This window comes from Pituophis catenifer, unplaced genomic scaffold (genome assembly GCF_029215685.1).
Source record: "Pituophis catenifer annectens isolate HBS135680 unplaced genomic scaffold, rPitCat1.0.hap2 SCAF_7, whole genome shotgun sequence".
Lineage (NCBI taxonomy): Eukaryota > Metazoa > Chordata > Lepidosauria > Squamata > Colubridae > Pituophis > Pituophis catenifer.
The window spans coordinates 4,550,187-4,570,201 of record NW_027256887.1 but is presented as its reverse complement, the minus strand read 5'-3'; the positions used below and the strand labels follow the sequence as shown (position 1 = coordinate 4,570,201).

General features: G+C 42.3%; 1 protein-coding gene across 1 annotated transcript in view; it reads right to left on the bottom strand.

Moving 5' to 3' along the window:
• The window catches only part of LAMB1 (laminin subunit beta 1), a 95,039-nt gene that overhangs the window by 65,980 nt on the left and 9,044 nt on the right, over positions 1-20,015 (bottom strand). The window contains exons 3-6 of the mRNA XM_070946590.1: positions 7,012-7,147; positions 5,997-6,070; positions 3,602-3,790; positions 1,678-1,741 (exon numbers count right to left, since the gene is read on the bottom strand). Coding sequence (XP_070802691.1) covers positions 1,678-1,741; positions 3,602-3,790; positions 5,997-6,070; positions 7,012-7,147 — 463 coding nt within the window. The remainder of the gene's footprint in view (positions 1-1,677; positions 1,742-3,601; positions 3,791-5,996; positions 6,071-7,011; positions 7,148-20,015) is intronic.

Here is a 20,015-nt window from a genome sequence, read left to right as displayed (position 1 = left end):
TAGACTTCAAACAGCCATAAATACTGTACATGTCTCACCCAGACTCCTACTTCAGTACATTTGACCGTACTGAAATTTGCTTCATCAAAGTTTTCCCATAATACAGCTGGAACTATTTCTCGGGGTCTTTCCTCGTTTCACTAATCCTAGGGATCTGAGATTGGGGGGAAGGGAAATAATCTCCAAACCTTTGCACGAGTAAATAAATTGAAAGAAGGAAGATAATTCACCCTAAGTGCTTCTTAAACATCGCTAACAGGCACTAACACTAAAGGCTACGATGAAACAGGCCCGGAGTTTTGCAGGGTTGCGGTTACCAAGACTTTGAAAACTTAATTATGCTCCCATTAATCTTTCTGGATGATGGGTACCCCCAAAAGATTTTAGCTCCCTTTAATGAATTAATAAGCATCCTTATTTCTCTGCTTCTTTGATCTCTGTGGGAATGCAGGTTGGTGTTAATGAAAAATTCTTCAGCAAAGAGATACCACTGTAGAGTTGACATGAAGTTCATCCGAGGCCTACTGAGCTCTGGTCACCATCGATGAACAGAATGTATTGTTCGCCCCACGGATGTCTTCAGATGTTTGGTTTTTTTTTTTTTTAATTACAGCCATATGTTCTTCTCTTCAGAAAGCAAATTGTGCAATTGTGCAGAGAATTAAACTGGAGAGAAGGATGCTAGCCGTCTCTGAACCAGGAATGAAATCCAGCAGGTTCTGGAGAACCGGTAGCGGAAATTTTGAGTAGTTCAGAGAACCGGCAAATACCACCTCTGGCTGGTCCCAGAGTGTGGTGGGAATGGAAATTTTGCAATATCCTTCCCCCTGGAGTGGGGTGAGAATGGAGATTTTGCAATATCCGTCCCCCTGGAGTGGGGAGGGAATGGAGATTTTGCAATATCCTTCCTCCAGAATTGGGGTGAGAATGGAGATTTTGCAATATCCTTCCCCCTGGAGTGGGGTGAGAATGGAGATTTTGCAATATCCGTCCGCCTGGAGTGGGGAGGGAATGGAGATTTTGCAATATCCTTCCTCCAGAATTGGGGTGAGAATGGAGATTTTGCAATATCCTTCCCCCTGGAGTGGGGAGGGAATGGAGATTTTGCAATATCCTTCCCCAGGAGTGGGGAGGGAATGGGAATTTTGAAATATCCTTCCCCTGGAGTAGGGAGGGAATGGGGATTTTGCAATATCCTTCCCCCTGGAGCGGGGTGAGAATGGAGATTTTGCAATGTCCTTCCCCTGGAGCGGGGTGAGAATGGAGATTTTGCAATATCCTTCCCCTGGAGTGGGGAGGGAATGGAGATTTTGCAATATCCTTCCCCCTGGAGTGGGGAGGGAATGGAGATTTTGCAATATTCTTCCCCCAGGAGTGGGGAGGGAATGGGGATTTTGAAATATCCTTCCCCTGGAATGGGGTGGGAATGGGGATTTTGCAGTAGCCTTCCCCTGGAGTGGAGTGGAAAGGGAAATTTTGCAGTATCCTTCCCCTGCCATGCCCACCAAGTCACGCCCACCAAACCACACGATATCCAAGCCACGCCCACAGAACCGGTAGTAAAAAAAAATTGAATTTCACCGGTGCTCTAAACGCTGAGTAAACCTAAACCTACCAGGCAAAGTTAGAATGCATTGGACGTAAAACAAAGAAGAGGATAAAGGAATGCGAACATACTTTGAATCCTAGGACTGTAGGGATCTTCTATTCGAAAAGCCGGATCCAAAACACGATAAATGACCTGAAAGTGAAACAGGAACACGTCAATACGAGAACGATTTCTAGTTTGCACATACAAGGTAGTCCCCGACTTACAACGGTTCATTTAGTGACCGTTCAAAGTTACAACGGCGCTGAAAAAATGTGACTGAGGACAGTTTTTCACAGTTATGGCCTTTGCGGCATCCATCGGAATTCAGACCCTTGGCCGCCGGTTCCTATTTATGACGGTTACGGTGTCCCCAAGTCACGTGATTTCCTTTCACGGCCTTCTGACCAACTAAGTCAACAAGGAAGCCAGATTCACTTACTGCACTTTTCGGAGTATAAGACGCACTCCCCCCCCACGTGAAAAGAGGGTGGAAATGTTGGTGCGTCTCATATACCGAATACAGCCATTTTTGGCCTCCTGAAACCCCGCCCCGCGCGTCCCGTTTTCATAAAAAACAGACCCATTTTTTTGCAAAAACAGGATGCCAGAAGGTTTAGGAGGCTTGCAGAGTGCTCCTGGGGCCTGGGGAGGGCAAAAACATGATGCGTGGGGGGGGGTTGGGAGGCCAAAAACAGACCCGTTTTTCACAAAAGAATGGACATTTCTGTCCTCCCCAGTCCCCAGGAGCACTCTGCGCACCCCATTTTTGCGAAAAATGGGCCCGTTTTTGCGTGACACGCAGAGGGTTTGGGAGGCCTGCAGAGTGCTCCTGGTGGCTGGGGAGGGCAAAAACTTTTTTTCCTTGTTTACCTCTTCAAAGTCTTGGTGCGTCTTATACTCCGGTGCGTCTTATAGTCCGAAAAATACGGTAACAACCGGGTTACTAACTTCTCCCCTGCAGTGATTCACTTAGCAAAAAAGGTCGTACGATCCCCCAACCTTTCTGGCTTTGCGATATTCTGCCCCAGCTATGGACTCAAAGAAAGCAGCACACACAAAGTCTGTACAAACCTTAGTTTACTAAATAAACCAGTATTTTACAACAACGGCTGTTAATTAACTGCATTAACAGCTGCCAAGAATTCAAAGAACAATAACTGAAAGCTTACTATGGTTGGCAGAATGCCCAGAAGCAATTTTCAGGAAGCTGATAAGATAAGCAAGACAAGACACGAAGGTATGTGAATGAAGTTGTTCCCTGCAAATTGCTTCAGTCGGCGTTCCTCCTTAAATAGGCTAAGGGAGTGGCCAATTAGCCCCAAGCCTTACTCTCGAGGAGACCTCTTCCTGAGGAGCCACTCCTGCCTTTTGGCAGCTCTGCGCGCCCGTGCATCAAGAAGAGGCTCCTCCTCTTTGTCCTCTTCACTTAAAGGAACTTCTGGAGGTTCTGAAGGCCCTGGCTGAATCCCCGCCTCTGGCACCGCATCTTCTCCAGCCTCCTCATTGTCCGACTCAGGTGCCAGCTGCACAGGCTTCTGGCGCAGCACCACACCAGCCTCCTCTCTGTCTGAATCAGCTACTAGCTGCACAGGCCGCATACAGGCCACAACATGCGAATGGGATGGCAGAAGAGAGGAAATGCTTGTGTGTGAGCAAAAGGCACACGTGCTTGTGTACACAGCTCCATTTGCACAAGCGGAGGGCACTCGCGTGCAAAACTCCAGTTGTGTGAGCGGCGGGTTAGAGTGCCGCTCGCACTCATGGATCTTCACACACGTGTGAGTGCCTGCTGCTTGTGCAAGAGCTGCACACGCAAGTGTGCAAATCTGCCACTCTCACAGCCTGATTGCAAACGGGCCTCGGCCCAGGGGTTGGGGACGCCTGTTGTAAAACGGGGCAAACCTCACTTAACAAATGTCTCACTTAACAACAGAAGTCTTGGGCTCCGTGATGGTCATAAGTCGAGGACTATCTGTAAGGTTCTTCAATTATTATATAGAGAATACCAACCTCTCCCTCGGTGGAAGGTTCAATGTCAGAATAGCGGGAGTCACAAATAATGTCGTCCACTTTCTTCATCGGTCCGGCGGAGACGCCGGGGAACGAATTCTCACAGTCGTAGGCAAAGTATCGGTAGACTTGCCAAGTTTTGCCAAAGTCTGAGGATCTTTCAATCAACATGGCAGAAGGGCGGAAGGTCTAAAAAAAAAAGAGCAACAAAAGGACTTTAGATCAATTGGAGCTACAAAATTGTTTCCCTTTCTGTTGATATTGGAAAGTTAAATTTCCCTTTTTTCCCCCCTCCCTCTCCTTTCTGATTTTTTTTTTTTTAAATACATGTCCTCACACATTTGTTTGTATTTTATATCATTCTTCATTTTTATCCCAAGGGAGAGGGACCGGTCCAAAGAGCTGGCTTTCATGACTATGGCGGCGCTAGAACTTATCAACTCCTGGTGATTGGAGCAAAGTTACCCATCCAATTTTCATGTCTAATGTAGAACTAGAATTCACATATTCCTAGTGATTGGCTCAAAGTCACCCATCCAGCTTTCATGCCTAAGGTGGGACTAGAACTCACAGACACCTGGTGATTGGTCCAAAGTCACCCAGCCAGCTTTCATGCCTAAAGTGGGACTAGAACTCACAGACACCTGGTGATTGGTCCAAAGTTGCCCACCCAACTTTCATGCCTAAGGTGGGACTAGAACTCACAGGCACCTAGTGATTGGACCAAAGTCACCCAGCTGGCTTTTATACCCAGGGTGGGAGTACAACTCACAGACTACTAGTGATTGTCTCAAAGTCACCCATCCAGCTTTCATGCCTAAGGTGGGACTAGAACTCAGACACCTGGTGATTGGCCCAAAGTCACCCAGCCAGCTTTCATGCCTAAGGTGGGACTAGAACTCACAGATACCTGGTGATTGGCCCAAATTCACCCAGCCGGCTTTCATGCCTAAGGTGGGACTAGAACTCACAGACACCTGGTGATTGGTCCAAAGTTGCCCACCCAATTTTCATGCCTAAGGTGGGACTAGAACTCACAGGCACCTAGTGATTGGACCAAAGTCACCCAGCTGGCTTTTATACCCAGGGTGGGAGTAGAACTCACAGACTACTAGTGATTGTCTCAAAGTCACCCATCCAGCTTTCATGCCTAAGGTGGAAGTAGAACTCACAGACACCTGGTGATTGGCCCAAAGTCACCCAGCCAGCTTTCATGCCTAAGGTGGGACTAGAACTCACAGACACCTGGTGATTGGCCCAAAGTCACCCAGCCGGCTTTCATGCCTAAGGTGGGACTAGAACTCACAGACTCCAAGTGATTGGCTCAAAGTCACCCATCCAGCTTTCATGCCTAAGGTGGAACTAGAACTCACAGACACCTGGTGATTGGTCCAAAGTTGCCCACCCAACTTTCATGCCTAAGGTGGGACTAGAACTCACAGGCACCTAGTGATTGGACCAAAGTCACCCAGCTGGCTTTTATACCCAGGGTGGGAGTAGAACTCACAGACTACTAGTGATTGTCTCAAAGTCACCCATCCAGCTTTCATGCCTAAGGTGGGACTAGAACTCACAGACACCTGGTGATTCGGACAAAGTCATCCATCCAACTTTCATCCCTAAAGTGAGACTAGAACACATCCTATCGTGAACTGTAAAAAAAACAACCTTATATTTCTTAATGTTCCTATAAGCTTCAGCAATTGCAATTAGTATTATGTATTTTCTGAGTGAAAATCTCAAGAGGATGAAATGTTTGCAAATCTTTTTTTTTTTTTTAAATATATTTTACGGTACATCTGTCCTGCCAGGACATCTGTTGAAAAGCAAAACAACAACATTTTGTATACAGATGTTTTCTTCTCCGCCTCCCCAAAAATTATTTCCCAGCTGCCAAAAGCCAGGAATTTGAAGAGTCCGTTCCTCTTGTTGTCTTAAATAACTGCATTGTGGAAGTTTGGCACCAGTATTGACAATTAATTCAGAGCAAATGTGGTACCCACGTAATTCTCACCTCTGCGGCAACAAAAAAACCGTCAGTGATCAGAACTTCCTCCCCCAAAAGACTGCAGCTGCAGGAACATAGATATGAAGAAGAAACACTAAATCCTCTTCTACTTTATGAGCGTTTGGGGATTCATTCAAAGGAGTTCTTATCTAAAAAGGCAGAACACGGCCAATTAAATTGCACCATAAAACGCTGGAATTCGTTGTTTGCCTTCGCTCGTGCATTCCAGAATGAATCGTTTTTAAAAAAATCCTTTAATGCCACTAATCTTAAGAGTCGAAAATGCTTAGTTCGGCCTCTAACTGGCATTTGGGGGCCAGGAGGATCGTGGGTCTCTTTGCAATTGGAGGGGAAACGTTATGGATTTTTTTTTTTTTTTTTTTTTACCTTGAAGGTCATAATGAGATGAGTGAAATGGAATTCCGCCTCTAGATCCAATTGGATAGTCACGTTTTCTACTCCTACAGGACCGAAAGAGGAAGGTTCACGGTAAACAAGAATATTTGTTAAAAGTTGAATTCTATCTCTTGAATTCCCCAGAGGGAAACAGGCAGGGCTTCAAACCAAACCCTCTTTTCTGTTTCTCTTTCTTTCTTTCTTTCTCTCTCTCTTTCTTTCTCTCTCTTTCCTTCCTTCCTTCCTTCCTTCCTTCCTTCCTTCCTTCCCCCTCCCTGTCTTTCCTTTCCTTTCTCCTTCCTTCCTTCATTTCATTTCTCCTCCTTCTCCTCCTCCCTCCCTCCTTCCTACTTCCCTTCCCTTTCTTTCTTTCCTTCCTTCCTCCCCCTTCCCCCTCCCACCCTGTCCCTTTCCTTTCTCCTTCCTTCCTTCCTTTCATTTCTCCTCCTTCCCTCCCTTCCCCTCTTCTCCTCTCTCCCTCCCTCCTTCTCTCTCTTTCTTTCCTTCTTTCATTTTCTTCCTTCCTTCCTTTCCCTTCTTTTCTTCCATTTCATTTCTCCTCCTTCCCTCCCTTCCCCTCTCTTCTCCTCCTTCCTTCCTTCCTTGCTTTCCCTTCCCTTGTTCCTTCCTTCCTTCCTTCCTTCCTTCCTTCCTTTCTTCTCTTCTTAATCTTCCCTCCCTCCCTCCCTCCATCTTTCCCACCTCATGAACAAAAATCAAACGGATGAAAATCATTACTAGGAAAAAAAAAACACGATTTGCTATAAAAATATGTGTTGGGTATAAAAATACCCAACAGATTATTTGCCGGCTGAAGGAAAATATTCGTAATTTAATGATGAGGTCTGACTCGTGGGTCGATCACAGTATGCTTTAAAAAGTGAAAATTCTTGCCATTCTTCTGCAATTTCACAACACATTTCTACACCAGTTGTAATTCCATACGTACAGCCTTCCCAAGCCTGTTTCAAGATACTTCAAAAATCCCATCCTAGGGCAGCCCTACCGTTCTCTGACTGCCACCACAGCTTCAGGCGATTCGGAGCGAAAGTCGTGACCACGTTTTCAATACGATGGCTGTCAGGATTCAGGGTCTCGTGGAACGGATCCCGCGAATCGCACGTGAAACATTTCTTGTCCTCCTGAAATAAGAAAAGGCAAAAATCAATTTTCCAACAGCGATTATTTTCAAAGACTGGGACTCAAACTTCGTTAAAGTCCCACTTCACTGGAACCGTTCAAGTCCAGGCTAATGTCCAACATACTGGGCTCCCAACGATGGGCAGCCCATCTAACTTGCTTCTTAGAATCTACACCAGAGGCGTCAAACGCGATTTCATTGAGGGCCGCATTTGCGTTATGACCTCAGGGGGGCGGAGTGTGTGTGGCCAGGGTGGGCGTGGCCAGCTCGCCATCACTCATGTCGGGGGGCACCTGTCATGGCCAAGTGCTAAGGCAAGAGTTCCCTCAGACCCTCAGTTCCCTCTCACTATAACCTCCTTCCTTCCTTCCTTCCTTCCTTCCTTCCTTCCTTCCTTCCTTCCTTCCTTCCTTCCTTCCTTCCTTCCCTCCCTCCCTCCCTCCCTTTCCTTCTTCTTTTTCCTTCCTCTTCATTCTCCTTTTTTCTTCCTTCCTCTCTTTCCTTTTTTTTTTTTTTAATTTGATTTATATGCTGCCCTTCTCTGGAGACTCAGGGCTGCTTACAATGCGCTAAGCAATAGCCTTCATTCTTTTGTATATTTATACAAAGTCAGCTTATTGCCCCCACAAACTGGGTCCTCAATTTACCTACCTTAGAAAGGATGGAAGGCTGAGTCAACCTTGAGCCTGGCGAGATTCAGACTTACAGTAATTGCAGACAGCTGGAGTTAAATTACAATGCATTAGTCTGCTGAGCTATCCAGGCTCCTCCTTCCTTGCTCTCTTCCCATCTTTTTCTTGTTCTCTTTCCCTTTCTCCTTTTTCTGCCCCTTCTTACATGCTCAAATGCAAAACGGGAAACATTTCTCCTTACGTTTTGTTTTGCTTGCCCACTGCCAGGGAAAACGGAATGCGGGGGGGGGGGCTCGTGCAAGCCCCTCCCGGGCCCCGTTTTCGGCCACCACAGCCTCTTGCAACACGGGCTGGTCCTTTGTTGTTTCCAGGATGGCCCCACGGCCAAATCTAAGCAACCCGTGGGCTGAATTCGGCCCGTGGGCCTTGAGTTTGACACCCCTGATCTAAGCACTAACGGGGATGTGATCTGTTTGCAGGAAATAGCCTCAAAATTAACCACGCCGCCACGCAAGTTAATACAGGCTCCTGGATCTTGACATATTTCCTGGGATATTTTTAATGCAACGGTTGTTCATTGCTCCGCTCTTCCTATGTTTTGCTTGGAGATTTTGATCCAGGATACAAAAGTCACCTTGCATGATTTTCTCCTAAGCCCGCAAGCAGTAGTGAAATCTGAACCGGTTTGCTATCGGTTCGTTGGCCAGAATCAGCTGTGGCACGTGATCTTGGGAACCTTTTTTAAAAGCTTTTTAAAAAAGTTTCCACAGTGTTGGAAATGTGGGCATAGCAATGGAACTTACTTCCACCAATGGTGGACATGTCCGCTGGCAACCAAATATTGGATGAAAATACGAAGATGGTTGCTTGAATTTACACACTGTAGAGTGGAACTGAAACCTGAAACTTTTCTGTTGGGGGTTATACCTGCAAATATTGGATTGACTAAATGGTACCTGATACTGCACATAATCACTGCAGGGAGACTGGCATTCGCACAAGAATGGAAGAATGAGGACTTACCAACGGACTCCAAAATAATTTATAAAATTATGGAATGTGCGGAGTCCGACAGACTTACAAAACTGATCAAAGGTAAAAGAGATTCAGATTTTTATAGTAGTTGGAACATGTGGTATGATTGGATCCAGAAACGATGGGAGAGAGATAAAAGTTAATGTTGGATTTAATTATAGATGATGGTATAATTATGGTAATCAATAAGTATTGGAATTGTAAATTTGTATATAAGAATATGTAAATAATTTCTATTTTTACTTTCTGATTATTGGTGTATATATACATGGATATTTTGGTGATGCTACACCATGATAGAAAAACTATTATATATTTGTTTTTGTTTTTTTTGAACTATAATAAAAATTTAATTTTTTTTTTAAAAAAACGTTTTTAAAGCATTTTTTACTACCGGTTCGGGTGAATAGGTAGTTAAAAAATGCTTTTAAAAAGTAAAAAAAAAGGCTCGGACGATCACAGCTGTGTCGCGCGATCATCCAAGTCTTTTTTTTAAAAAAACTTTTTTAAAGCATTTTTTACTACCTATTCGCCCGAACTGGTAGTAAAGAAAATGCTTAAAAAGTTTTTAAAAAAGAAAATGTTCCGACAGTCGCACGTCACTCAGCTGATCGTCGGAACTTTTTTTTTTACATTTTTTTTTTACTACCAGTTTGGCGAACCAGAAGCATTTTTTACTACCTGTTCGGGCGAACCTGCCCGAACTGGTAGCATTTCACCCCTGCCTGCAGGATTAAAAACAACCAGATGCCTTCCCTCACTTTCCTTCCTTTTCTTCACAGCGCTCTCCATGCGCTAAATTTCAGATTGCAAACCCTCGAGAATATCTATGGAGATACTCAAGTCAAGTGCTTTTTTTCACTTGGACTTTCTTTGGTTTTTGTTTGAAGATGTTTCGCTTGTCATCCAAGAAGCTTCTTCCGCTCTGACTGGATGGAAGGATTGATATTCCTTGCAGAGACCTGGTCAATTGCATACTTTCAGAGAGTCGTTGAGGCCACTTGGAGCTTTATCTGTGTCTTGAGGGTCACCTGAGGAGTGCAAATGGGTGTGGAGTCTTCTTGGAACCGCTGAAAATACTGCATGGTGGAGCTGTGCTTTTTGCAGGATGTTTGCGCCTTGTGTTAATAACTGAACACAGAATTTGTGTTGTCTCCATCTCAACGATTCCAAGAACAATTCCACACCCATTTGTGTTCCTCAGGTGACCCTGAGGATACAGACAAGCCTCCAAGTGGCCTCAGCGACTTTCTAAAAGGATGCAAATGACCAGCTGTCTGCAAGGAGTATCAATCCTTCCGTTCCCCACCATCCAGTCAGAGCTGAAGAAGCTTCTTGGATGAGAAGGGAAACATCTTCAAAAGAAAAAAAAAAGAAAGTCCAGTTGCCTCCTGAAAAAGCACCTTTGGGATTTAGGGAAGCAGTAATGATTCGAAAGAGGGGGTCAAAGAGGCCATCTCCATCAAAATTGAACAGCCCTCCCTCAACAGAAGGGATGCGACATTATCTATCTCCATTCTACAACATAGTCCTTTCAGCAGTTCCAAAAAGGCTCCACACCCATTTGTATTCCTCAGGTGACCCTTAAGATAAACCTCCAAGTGGCCTCAGCGACCCTCTAAAACGATGCAAATAACCAGCTGACTGCAAGGAGTATAATTCCCTCCGTTCCCCACCATCCAGTCCGAGCTGAAGAAGCTTCTTGGATGAGAAGCGAAACGTCTTCAGAGAAAAACCAGAAAGTCCAGTTGCCTCTTGAAAAAAAGCACCTTTGGGAAAAACACTAGAGAAAGCTACATATCCTCTTCTAATTCTGCAAAGCAGCTCAGTCCCGACGAGAAGCCAACATTATTATCTTTACTGGCACAAAGTCTTCGACGCTTTTCTCTCCGACGGCCTTCCAACAAGCGAAGACTTCCATTTTTGGAAATTGGGCTTCTTAAATGTCATGTTGTCAGACGGGCTGGTATTTTTTTTTTTTCCCTAACCCTCTGACCACCTAAAAGCTTTCTGAGCCGTGCTGGCTTTCTCCCGAAACATTTATTAATCTCTCACGCTTTTTTTTTTTTTAAAAAGAGATAAACAGTTCTACCTTTGAAGTAAAACAAGGGGTGACAGGAGACCTTCTCCCTTGAAAAATTGGAGAGCAGCTACAGTTCAGCGTGTTATATAACATCGCATGCAACTTGTGCCAGAACTATTACAAGGATAAACACTGGGTTATTTCTAAGACGGAGCAGAGAGGTTCATAATGGAGACCAATTTGCACAAAACAAGGAGAGAAGCAACCTAGAACTACGGAGAAATTTCCTGACAGTGAGGACAATTAACCAGTGGAACTTCTTGCCTCCAGAAGATGTGGATGCTTCAGCACTGGACGTTTTTAAGAGACTGGACAGCCATTTATCTGAAATGGTATAGGCAGGGGTGGGATTCAGCCGGTTCGGACCAGATGAATATTCGGGTGAACCGGATATTAATTTTAATCTGGTTCGGCGAACCCGTTGTTGCAAGGACTGGTTGACCCGGCTTACCCCTCCCTGCCCTTCCCAGGAGTCTCCATGCAGCTCGTTTTGGATGCCAGATAAGTGCAGGGCCTGCACAGAGGCTCTGGGAGGGCGAAAAATGGGCCTACCGGAAGTTCTTGAAGTCCGGAAATTGGCCCATTTCCGGCCTCCAGAGGGCCTCCAGAGCATGGGGGAGGCTGTTTTAGCCCTCCCAGAGGCTCGGGGAAATCCTCCAGAGCCTGGGGAGGGCGAAAAACGGGCCTACTGGAAGTACCGGAAATCCGGAAATGGGCCTGTTTCCATCCTTCAGATGGCCTCTGGAGCCCATGGGAGGCTGTTTTTGCCCTCCTGGAGGCTCAAAGAAAGCCTCCAGAGTCTGGGGAGGGTGAAAACGCCCCCTCCCGTGGTGCAGGAGGCCGAGTAGGCCACACCCACCATGGCCACGCCCACCCAGCAACTGGGCAGAGAACCGGTTGCCAAAATTTCTGAATCCCACCCCTGCTTGAGCAAGAGGTGGGACTAGAAGACTTGTCGGAGTGCTTTGGAGACCCCCCCCCTCCGAATCGGATTCGAATCAGTTGGTTCTCAACCTGCCTCGACGAAGCGCAAAAGGAAAAGCTTGGAGTGCCAATTCAAGTGAAAATCCTATACGGTCCCACATTTCATTGTCTGAATTGTCCCACAGGTGCTTTTTTCAAGAGGCAATGGAACTTTCCCTGTTTTTCCTTGAAGACATTTCGCTTCTCATCCAAGAAGCTTCTTCAGTTCTGATTGCATGCAAATTCCCCCAAGCCCTTCCCCACCATTCAGTTAGAAACAAAGAAGCTTCTTGGATGAGAAGCAAAAACGTCTTCACAGAAAAATCAAGAAAGTCCAGTTGCCTCCTGAAAAAACAGCTTTGGGGTAACCATGACCTGGATGGCATACAAATTAATTAGATAATGACAATAACACGCAAATGAGGCTTCTCCAAACTCATAAGGACCAATCGCATTATGGTGCACCATCACTTATTTCACGGATTATTTATTTATTTAGCGTACGGCAAATCCATGGACTTTACGGTACCTCAAACGATAACCTCGCAGATGGAAAAACAGCTACAAATGATCGTTGTAATTTTTTACTTTCTAGAAAATATCGGAAGGTGACTTGTCTTCATTTCAACATTTACCCTCTAACCAGTGGTGAAATGTAAAATTTGTTACTACTGGTTCTGTGGCCGTGGCTTGGTGGGAGGGGGTGTTTAATGTGCGTGGGTTGTAGAAAAAAAATGCTTTTAAAAGCCTCTGAAGATCAGGCAACTCAGCTGGGATCGTCAGAGACTTTTAAAAGCATTTTTTTCTACAAGAGGTTGTAGAAAAAATGCTTTTAAAAGTCTCTGACGATCAGGCAACTCAGCTGGGATCGTCAGAGGCTTTTAAAAGCATTTTTTTCTACTACCTCTTTGGCTGAAGAGGTTGTAGAAAAAATGCTTTTAAAAGTCTCTGACGATCAGGCAACTCAGCTGGGATCGTCAGAGGCTTTTAAAAGCATTTTTTTCTACTACCTCTTTGGCTGAAGAGGTTGTAGAAAAAATGCTTTTAAAAGCCTCTGACGATCCCAGCTGAGCGGCACGATCATCAGAGGCTTTTTTTAATTATTATTTTTAAAAGCATTTTTTCGGCCGAAGAGGTTGTAGAAAAAAATTGTTGCAATATTTTCAGGATCAGACTCAATAATGATAATAAGAGTTAGAGGTTTAAATATATTTCTCTTTAATTATAACAGGCATTCTATATTCACTGAATATTCACAGATAGAAGCAAGGAAAATGGTGAAGGTGGCTCCTTATATATACAAGGGGTGGAGCCAAGAATGGGAGTGGTGAATTATGAATACATTAGGAACCAAAGAATAAGTTAACCCCCGATGTCCCATATATACATTATTTACACATTAGGGAATAAGGCATTTACATCTCACAAATCCCCCTCTAAATGCCGGTTCGCTATACAACACCAATTACATTCAGATTCAGGACAATATAAGACATATAATTTTGATGTTAAATATTTGTGCTGTTTAGAAGGTAAAGGCTTCGTCAATATGTCAGCTAATTGTTCAGAGGTATCACAATGCACTGCTTTGATAAATCCATCTTGAGACAATTGTCTCACATGCTTAAATTTTATATCTATATGCCTGGACCTTTGTCCAATGGCATCGGATCTGGATATTTCAATGGCTGCTTTATTATCTTCATGCATAACAAAAGGCAAAGCAGGTTTTTTCCAAACATCTGAAATCAAATCATTAAACCATACAAGGTTATTTGCAGCTTTGGACAAACAAACATATTCCGCTTCTGTGGTCGAAGTGGCTACCAGTTCTTGTTTACCAGTGTACCAGTAAACTGGACAGTCATTTAATAGAAAAATATAACCAGAAGTGCTCTTTCTGCATGATATATCTCCAGCCCAATCCGCATCTGCGTAACATGTAAGTTTTGGTTCTTTATCATTACTAGGTTCTAATACTAAGCAAAAGTCTAATGTACTTTTCAGATATCTTAGAATTCTTTTGACTGCTTCCCAATGATACATTGTTGGTTTGCTAACATATCTTGACAATAAGTTGAGTGGTAATGCAATATCTGGCCTGGTCCAATTAGATATATAAAGAAGTGAACCTATGACTGATCTATAAAATGTATTATCCTTGAATTCAGGGGAAGATTCATCAGTGTTTCTAAGGAAATCAGTTTGCATAGGAGTGTCACAGGGTTTGGCATTGTTTAAATTGCATTTGTTCAGAAGTTCAATGATTTTATCTTTCTGAGTAAGTTTGAATCCCCTTCTAGTTTTGTTAATTTGTACACCAAGGTATTTGTTTACTTTACCTAGAGATTTCAACGAGAAATGTTCGTTTAGCTTATTTACAAAGGTTTCTCTTCTCTCCTTGTGTTTTCCTATATATAAAATATCATCTACATAAATTAATACAAATTCAATATGATCATCACTCTTTTTTACAAAGAAACAGTTATCAGCAGTGGTAGCGTGGAAATCCATGGTCTTAAGTACTTTTACCAAGCAATCGTACCATCTTTTGCCAGATTGCTTTAATCCGTATAGACTCTTGTTCAATAGCCAAATTTCATTCTTATTAGTGTATTGACTGTGTGGTGCTCTTACATATATTTCCTTATCTAGTTTTGCGTGTAAATACGCAGTCTGTATGTCATATTGAAATACATCAAGATTGAGTGCAGATGCCACTACTAGAGCTGTTTTAACACTCTCTGTTCTCACTGTGGGGGAGTATGTGTCAGTGTAGTCCTCCGGATATTTTTGTGCATAACCTTGTGCAACCAATCTAGCTTTGTATAGAGTATTGCCTCCTTCTAGATTCTTAATTTTATAAATCCACCTGGTACCTATAATCGTTTTATCTTTAGGTGCAATCGCAGGTGTAAACACATTTAATCCTTGCAAACTTTCCATCTCTTTTTTCATAGCTAGTTCCCATTTTTCTTTTTCTTCACGAGGGAGTTTTAATACTTCCTCATATGTATTAGGTGTCATTTGTTCACCATCCATATGCATTATGTAATCTCTGTATTTATTTGGTACTTGATTTCTATTGTTTCTAATAGCTCTTTCGGGTTTGCTATGGTTATCATGCAAATATCTTGCTTCCTTTTTTGTTAATGTGTCTGTCTTTATTTTGTGCTGACTATTTGTCCAAGTTTGGTTTTGTTTTTATTTTTGTTGATATTTTGATTTTCTATTGTCCCTTCCTCACAAGATTTTGTATCTTTGCATTTATTTGGAAATATTTCATTAAGATGTAATTTAGACCAATTGGCCTGTTCATGGAACACAGCTGTTCTGGAGACTATAAATTTGTTATTATTATCAATGAATCTGTACCCTTTGGTGCCAGTTTCATATCCCATAAATCTTAATCTTCTGGATACGTTTTCTCCCTTTCTTCTCAACTGCTTAGGTATGTGTACGTCTGCAGTGACTCCAAATATGTGCATGTGTGCTAATTTGGGTTTCCTATTATACATCACCTCATATGGTGTTTTATTCACAATACTGGACCAGGTTCTATTTTGAGTGTAATTTGAATAATGTAAGGCCTCTGACCAAAATTGTTTGCCTAAACCAGCATCCTCTAATGTGCACCTAATCATGGTTTGTAGTGTGGAATTCTTTCTCTCTGCAATCCCGTTTTGGAACGCAGAAAATGGACTAGACGTGAAATGTAGCATTCCTCTATCCTTTAACCATTGGGAGAATTCTTTAGACATGAATTCACATCCCCTATCTGTCATAATTTGTTTTATTCTGATATTATGTTGTGTTTCTATGCGTTTGTAGAATTCCTTAAATTTCTGAAAGGTTTCATCCTTGTGTTTTAATGTGTAAACAAAACCATAGCGACTGTAATCGTCTACTATTGTTAGGAAGTAACGTTTTCTATAAGTGATTGATGGAGTTAATGGACCAACTAGGTCCATATGTACTAAGTCAAAAATTTTGTTAGTTGATCTGTTGGATTTTTTTGGTCTGGGACTAGTTTTTAGTTTAGTGGATTTACATACTGAGCATTCCAAATAATTTTCACAATTTTTTATTTTGACACCTTCTGCGTGTTCAGTCATTTTTTGTACTACAGGAAAACTTGCATGTCCTAACTTCCTATGCAAGATGTGAGCACACTCATCATGAATTGGTTTACCTATTCTTGGTTTCTTCTCATTGTGTGTATTTGCGTGATCATGAGATATTTTACATTCATCATTGTCACTGTTACTAACATTTTCATCATCTGCCTCAATACAATCTTCCATATTTGAATCAATGTTATGTAACCATCTTTCTTTTGTTATTAGATAGGGTAGGCCTCCTTTAATCATCACAGTGCCTACATTTGTTTTGTCCTTCTCTAAAGTTGCTTTCCCCTTTGAGAAAACTATATTGATGTCAGAATCTCTGCTTAGTTTTATGGCACTTAGTATGTTATGAGGTATTTCTGGAATTAACAATACCCCCTCTATTTTTCCTAGGCCAGGCAAGGTCACATTTCCTCTGCCTAATACTTGAACCTTTTCTTGATTAGCTACCTTTATTACAAATTTATCTTCTGTAAATGAAGACAATATATTTTTGTTATTAGTGGTGTGATTGGTTGCCCCAGAATCAATAAGCCAATTATTGTTCTCATTTTGTTGTGTTTTAGTGCTGTCTTGTTTATTTAGTCCATTCAGTGAACCAGATTTTCTCTCTTTTGAATTTTCTCTACCCCCTCTACTATCTCTGTAATTTGGTGGGCTTCTATATTTATGTCTATCTGTGGAAGACTGTCTATAATTGTATTTGCTCCTATACTCTGACCTATGTCTCTCCTTTGAGATTTTGGGACAGTCTCTTCTATTGTGTTCCCTGGACCCACAATTATGGCATTTAAAAGCTTCATTGTATTTTTCCTGGAAAGCTACCTTCCTAAAAGATTTGTGTTCTGTGTGATTGCTGGAACGATTTTTTCTTGAATTGTCTTCTGCTATCAATTTGTTAGATAGACTTTCTATGGATAAATATCCTAGATTGATGGTGTCTAAGTGTGACATAAAACTATCCCATGATGAATCAAGTGAATTGATAATAACACTTTTCATTGTTTGATCTGAAATCACTTCCCCCCTCAAATGCAGCTCAGCTCTTATTTTGTTTAGAGATATCAAATGCTCACTTATGGAAACCCCTGGTTTTACTCTGGAAGAAAAGAAATCCTTAGACATTCTTGTAGTGGTAGCTACACTATCGCTGTGAAACAGATTAAACATGCATTGAATTATTTCTGAAACAGTTAGGTTTGGTTTGATGCTATGATACATTGTAGGAGACACGCTAGATATTATTAAGAAAAATGCTCTATGATGTAAACAATCTATTTTTAAAGTCCAAGGTCTTCTTGGAGGACTAGTGATAAAGAATAGCAAATTTTCTTTCATAAAGACAACCTGGAGCTGTTGATACCATTCTTGCAAATTAATGCCATCAACTCTAAGTTTTGGGAAGTCACTGGGTAAGTTTCCCACATTATTTTGTTCATTACTTACAACCTGAGGTAGTCCGTGGTCTCGCAAGTGCAGGAAATTGCAAAACGGCATGGGGATGCTCGCAACGAGTCTGCGCGGTTCTTTGGCCAGTTCAAGTCTTTCCGGACCGTCTACGTAGTTTCGCACATGCGCGTTGCTCATTTCTTCTTTGGCGTCGTCGTGGAAGGTTCTCTCCATTGCAGCTCGCTCGCTCCGCTCCTCTTCAGACGAGTCGGTTTCTGGCTCGGTTTTAGGAGTTTTGATGGCGGCGACTGCTCTTTTCTTTCTTTTGTGTGCGTTGGTACTTGATCCGGTCTGCGGTGTAGGGCGGAATCGACATGGCTCTCTGGGCTCGGGCGTCGTCGCTCTCGAAGTCAGGATGGGAGCGTGCAGGTCTTGAGGTATCGGCTTGTTCTCTAGCTTCTTCGTTGTCGCTTTGGAAATTTTTAATTTTGGCCCAAATGCAGCAAAAAGCGTCTTCATTGCTGACTTTACTTGGGATTTCGTTAAGTCGTCTTCGCTTTCTGATTCTGGTTCTTCTGAAGAGTTTGAATCTTCCTTTTCACTTTCGTTGTCTGATAACGTTTTTCGCGCCAGAAATTTTGAACTGAGCATTTTGATTGGCTCTGCTTCGCTCACTTTGGAGGCTTGTTGGAACCAAGATGGCTGCCATTCAAAATTTCGCGCGGGATCACATCTTTTCTTTTTCATAACGACTTTCTCTGTAGTCATATCACTCACAGTTTTTTGGTCTTTGGATTTCTCTTTAGCAATGTTTTTCTCTCTCGCTGCTCCGCTGTTTTTCAGCATTTCTTGGAGATTCGCGATGAGGCTTTCATCATTCTTCTGGCTTTTTAATAGTTTTAATATCTCTGACCTGAGTTCGTTATTTTCTATTTCGATTTCCTCCTGGTCATTATTTTCATTTATTAGTTCTTCTTCTTCAGTGGTATATTCTTCGGATTCTCTCGAAATCGCGTTTGTGGATTCGTTGATTATTTCTTGTTCAGTTTCTATTTCTTTGCTGTAGGCCCTGTTGTTGGGCCTATCTTTCTTAGACATCTTTAAGTATTTATTGAGTCAATTAACCATCCTCTGCTACCAGCTTGTTGCAATATTTTCAGGATCAGACTCAATAATGATAATAAGAGTTAGAGGTTTAAATATATTTCTCTTTAATTATAACAGGCATTCTATATTCACTGAATATTCACAGATAGAAGCAAGGAAAATGGTGAAGGTGGCTCCTTATATATACAAGGGGTGGAGCCAAGAATGGGAGTGGTGAATTATGAATACATTAGGAACCAAAGAATAAGTTAACCCCCGATGTCCCATATATACATTATTTACACATTAGGGAATAAGGCATTTACATCTCACAAAAATGCTTTTAAAAGTTAAAAAAAAAGCCTCTAATGATCTCACAGCTTAGCTGGGCATGGGGTAGGAGGCAGGGATTTTTGCTACCGGTTCTCCAAACCGCTATCGGATTGGGTGCTCCGGTCCGAACCGGGAACATTTCACCCCTGCCTCTAACTAAATGCTGTTTAGAGGCAGAAATCAAGAGTTCTTACTTGTACCACAGCCAGGACTTAAAAAAAAAATCCTTGGAGATTTTATGTTCATCGCATTCAGGAAGTTAAAAAAAAAACAAAAAACCCACAACAAATAAGGATAGGAAACAGCGGGACACAGGCAACTGCATAGATTTATCTGCGTCTGAAGGATGAAGTCTGTTTCCTCTCAACTTTTAGACACCAGCAGATGTTTCTGGTTATCTGGAGGGGAGGTGGTGCTGCTTAGTCAGCTTAAAGGAACAAAGAAAAAAGAGGAAAAAGCAAAATACAAACGGAACTCGGCTTAAGACTGCAACAGAGCCGAACCTTTCTGTCGCTAACTGAGTTCAGAAGCGCTTCGCCTACAATTGAAGTATGTTGGAAGGAGCTACCTGATTTCGACCCGAGTGCTTTAAGAATCTTAAAAAGGAAGATTTGAGGTGGAAAAAAGATGCAACTTTTTGACCTTGGGTTTTACCGATGAGATACAGTCGTGGCCAAAATTGTGGAAACCTTTCGGGAAAAGTGTATTTTCTAAAACTGGCTAATAACACCACTTTTTTTTTTTGGAGTAGTACTATGAAATTATATATCAATGGAAAGATAATTTAATCAAGAGTGTAATGCAATAACTTTTATGAAGGATTTGCTATTAGAATAGCAGTTACCGTATAAAGAAGAAAAGCGAAACAGGTAGAAAAAATGAGATATACAAAAATGATCACCATAGAAAAAATGAGATAGACAAAAATGATCACCATGTCAGTTAATACTTCATTGGGTAAACTTTAGCATGAATGACGGCCTTACAACATCCGCCCATGGAGTGAACCAAATCTTTTAGTTCTGCAGCTATTATAATGTGAAACCAAGATTGAATGATGGCTTCGATTAACTGGGTTTGATTGCTGGGTCGCTTCTGACTAACAAGTTTCTTTAGTCGGCTCCATAGATTTTTCAATTGGGTGAAGGTCTGGGCTATTCCCAGGCCATTCCAGCATTGGAATAGGATTCTCTTAGAACTCGAAGAAAAAAGAAAAGAAAA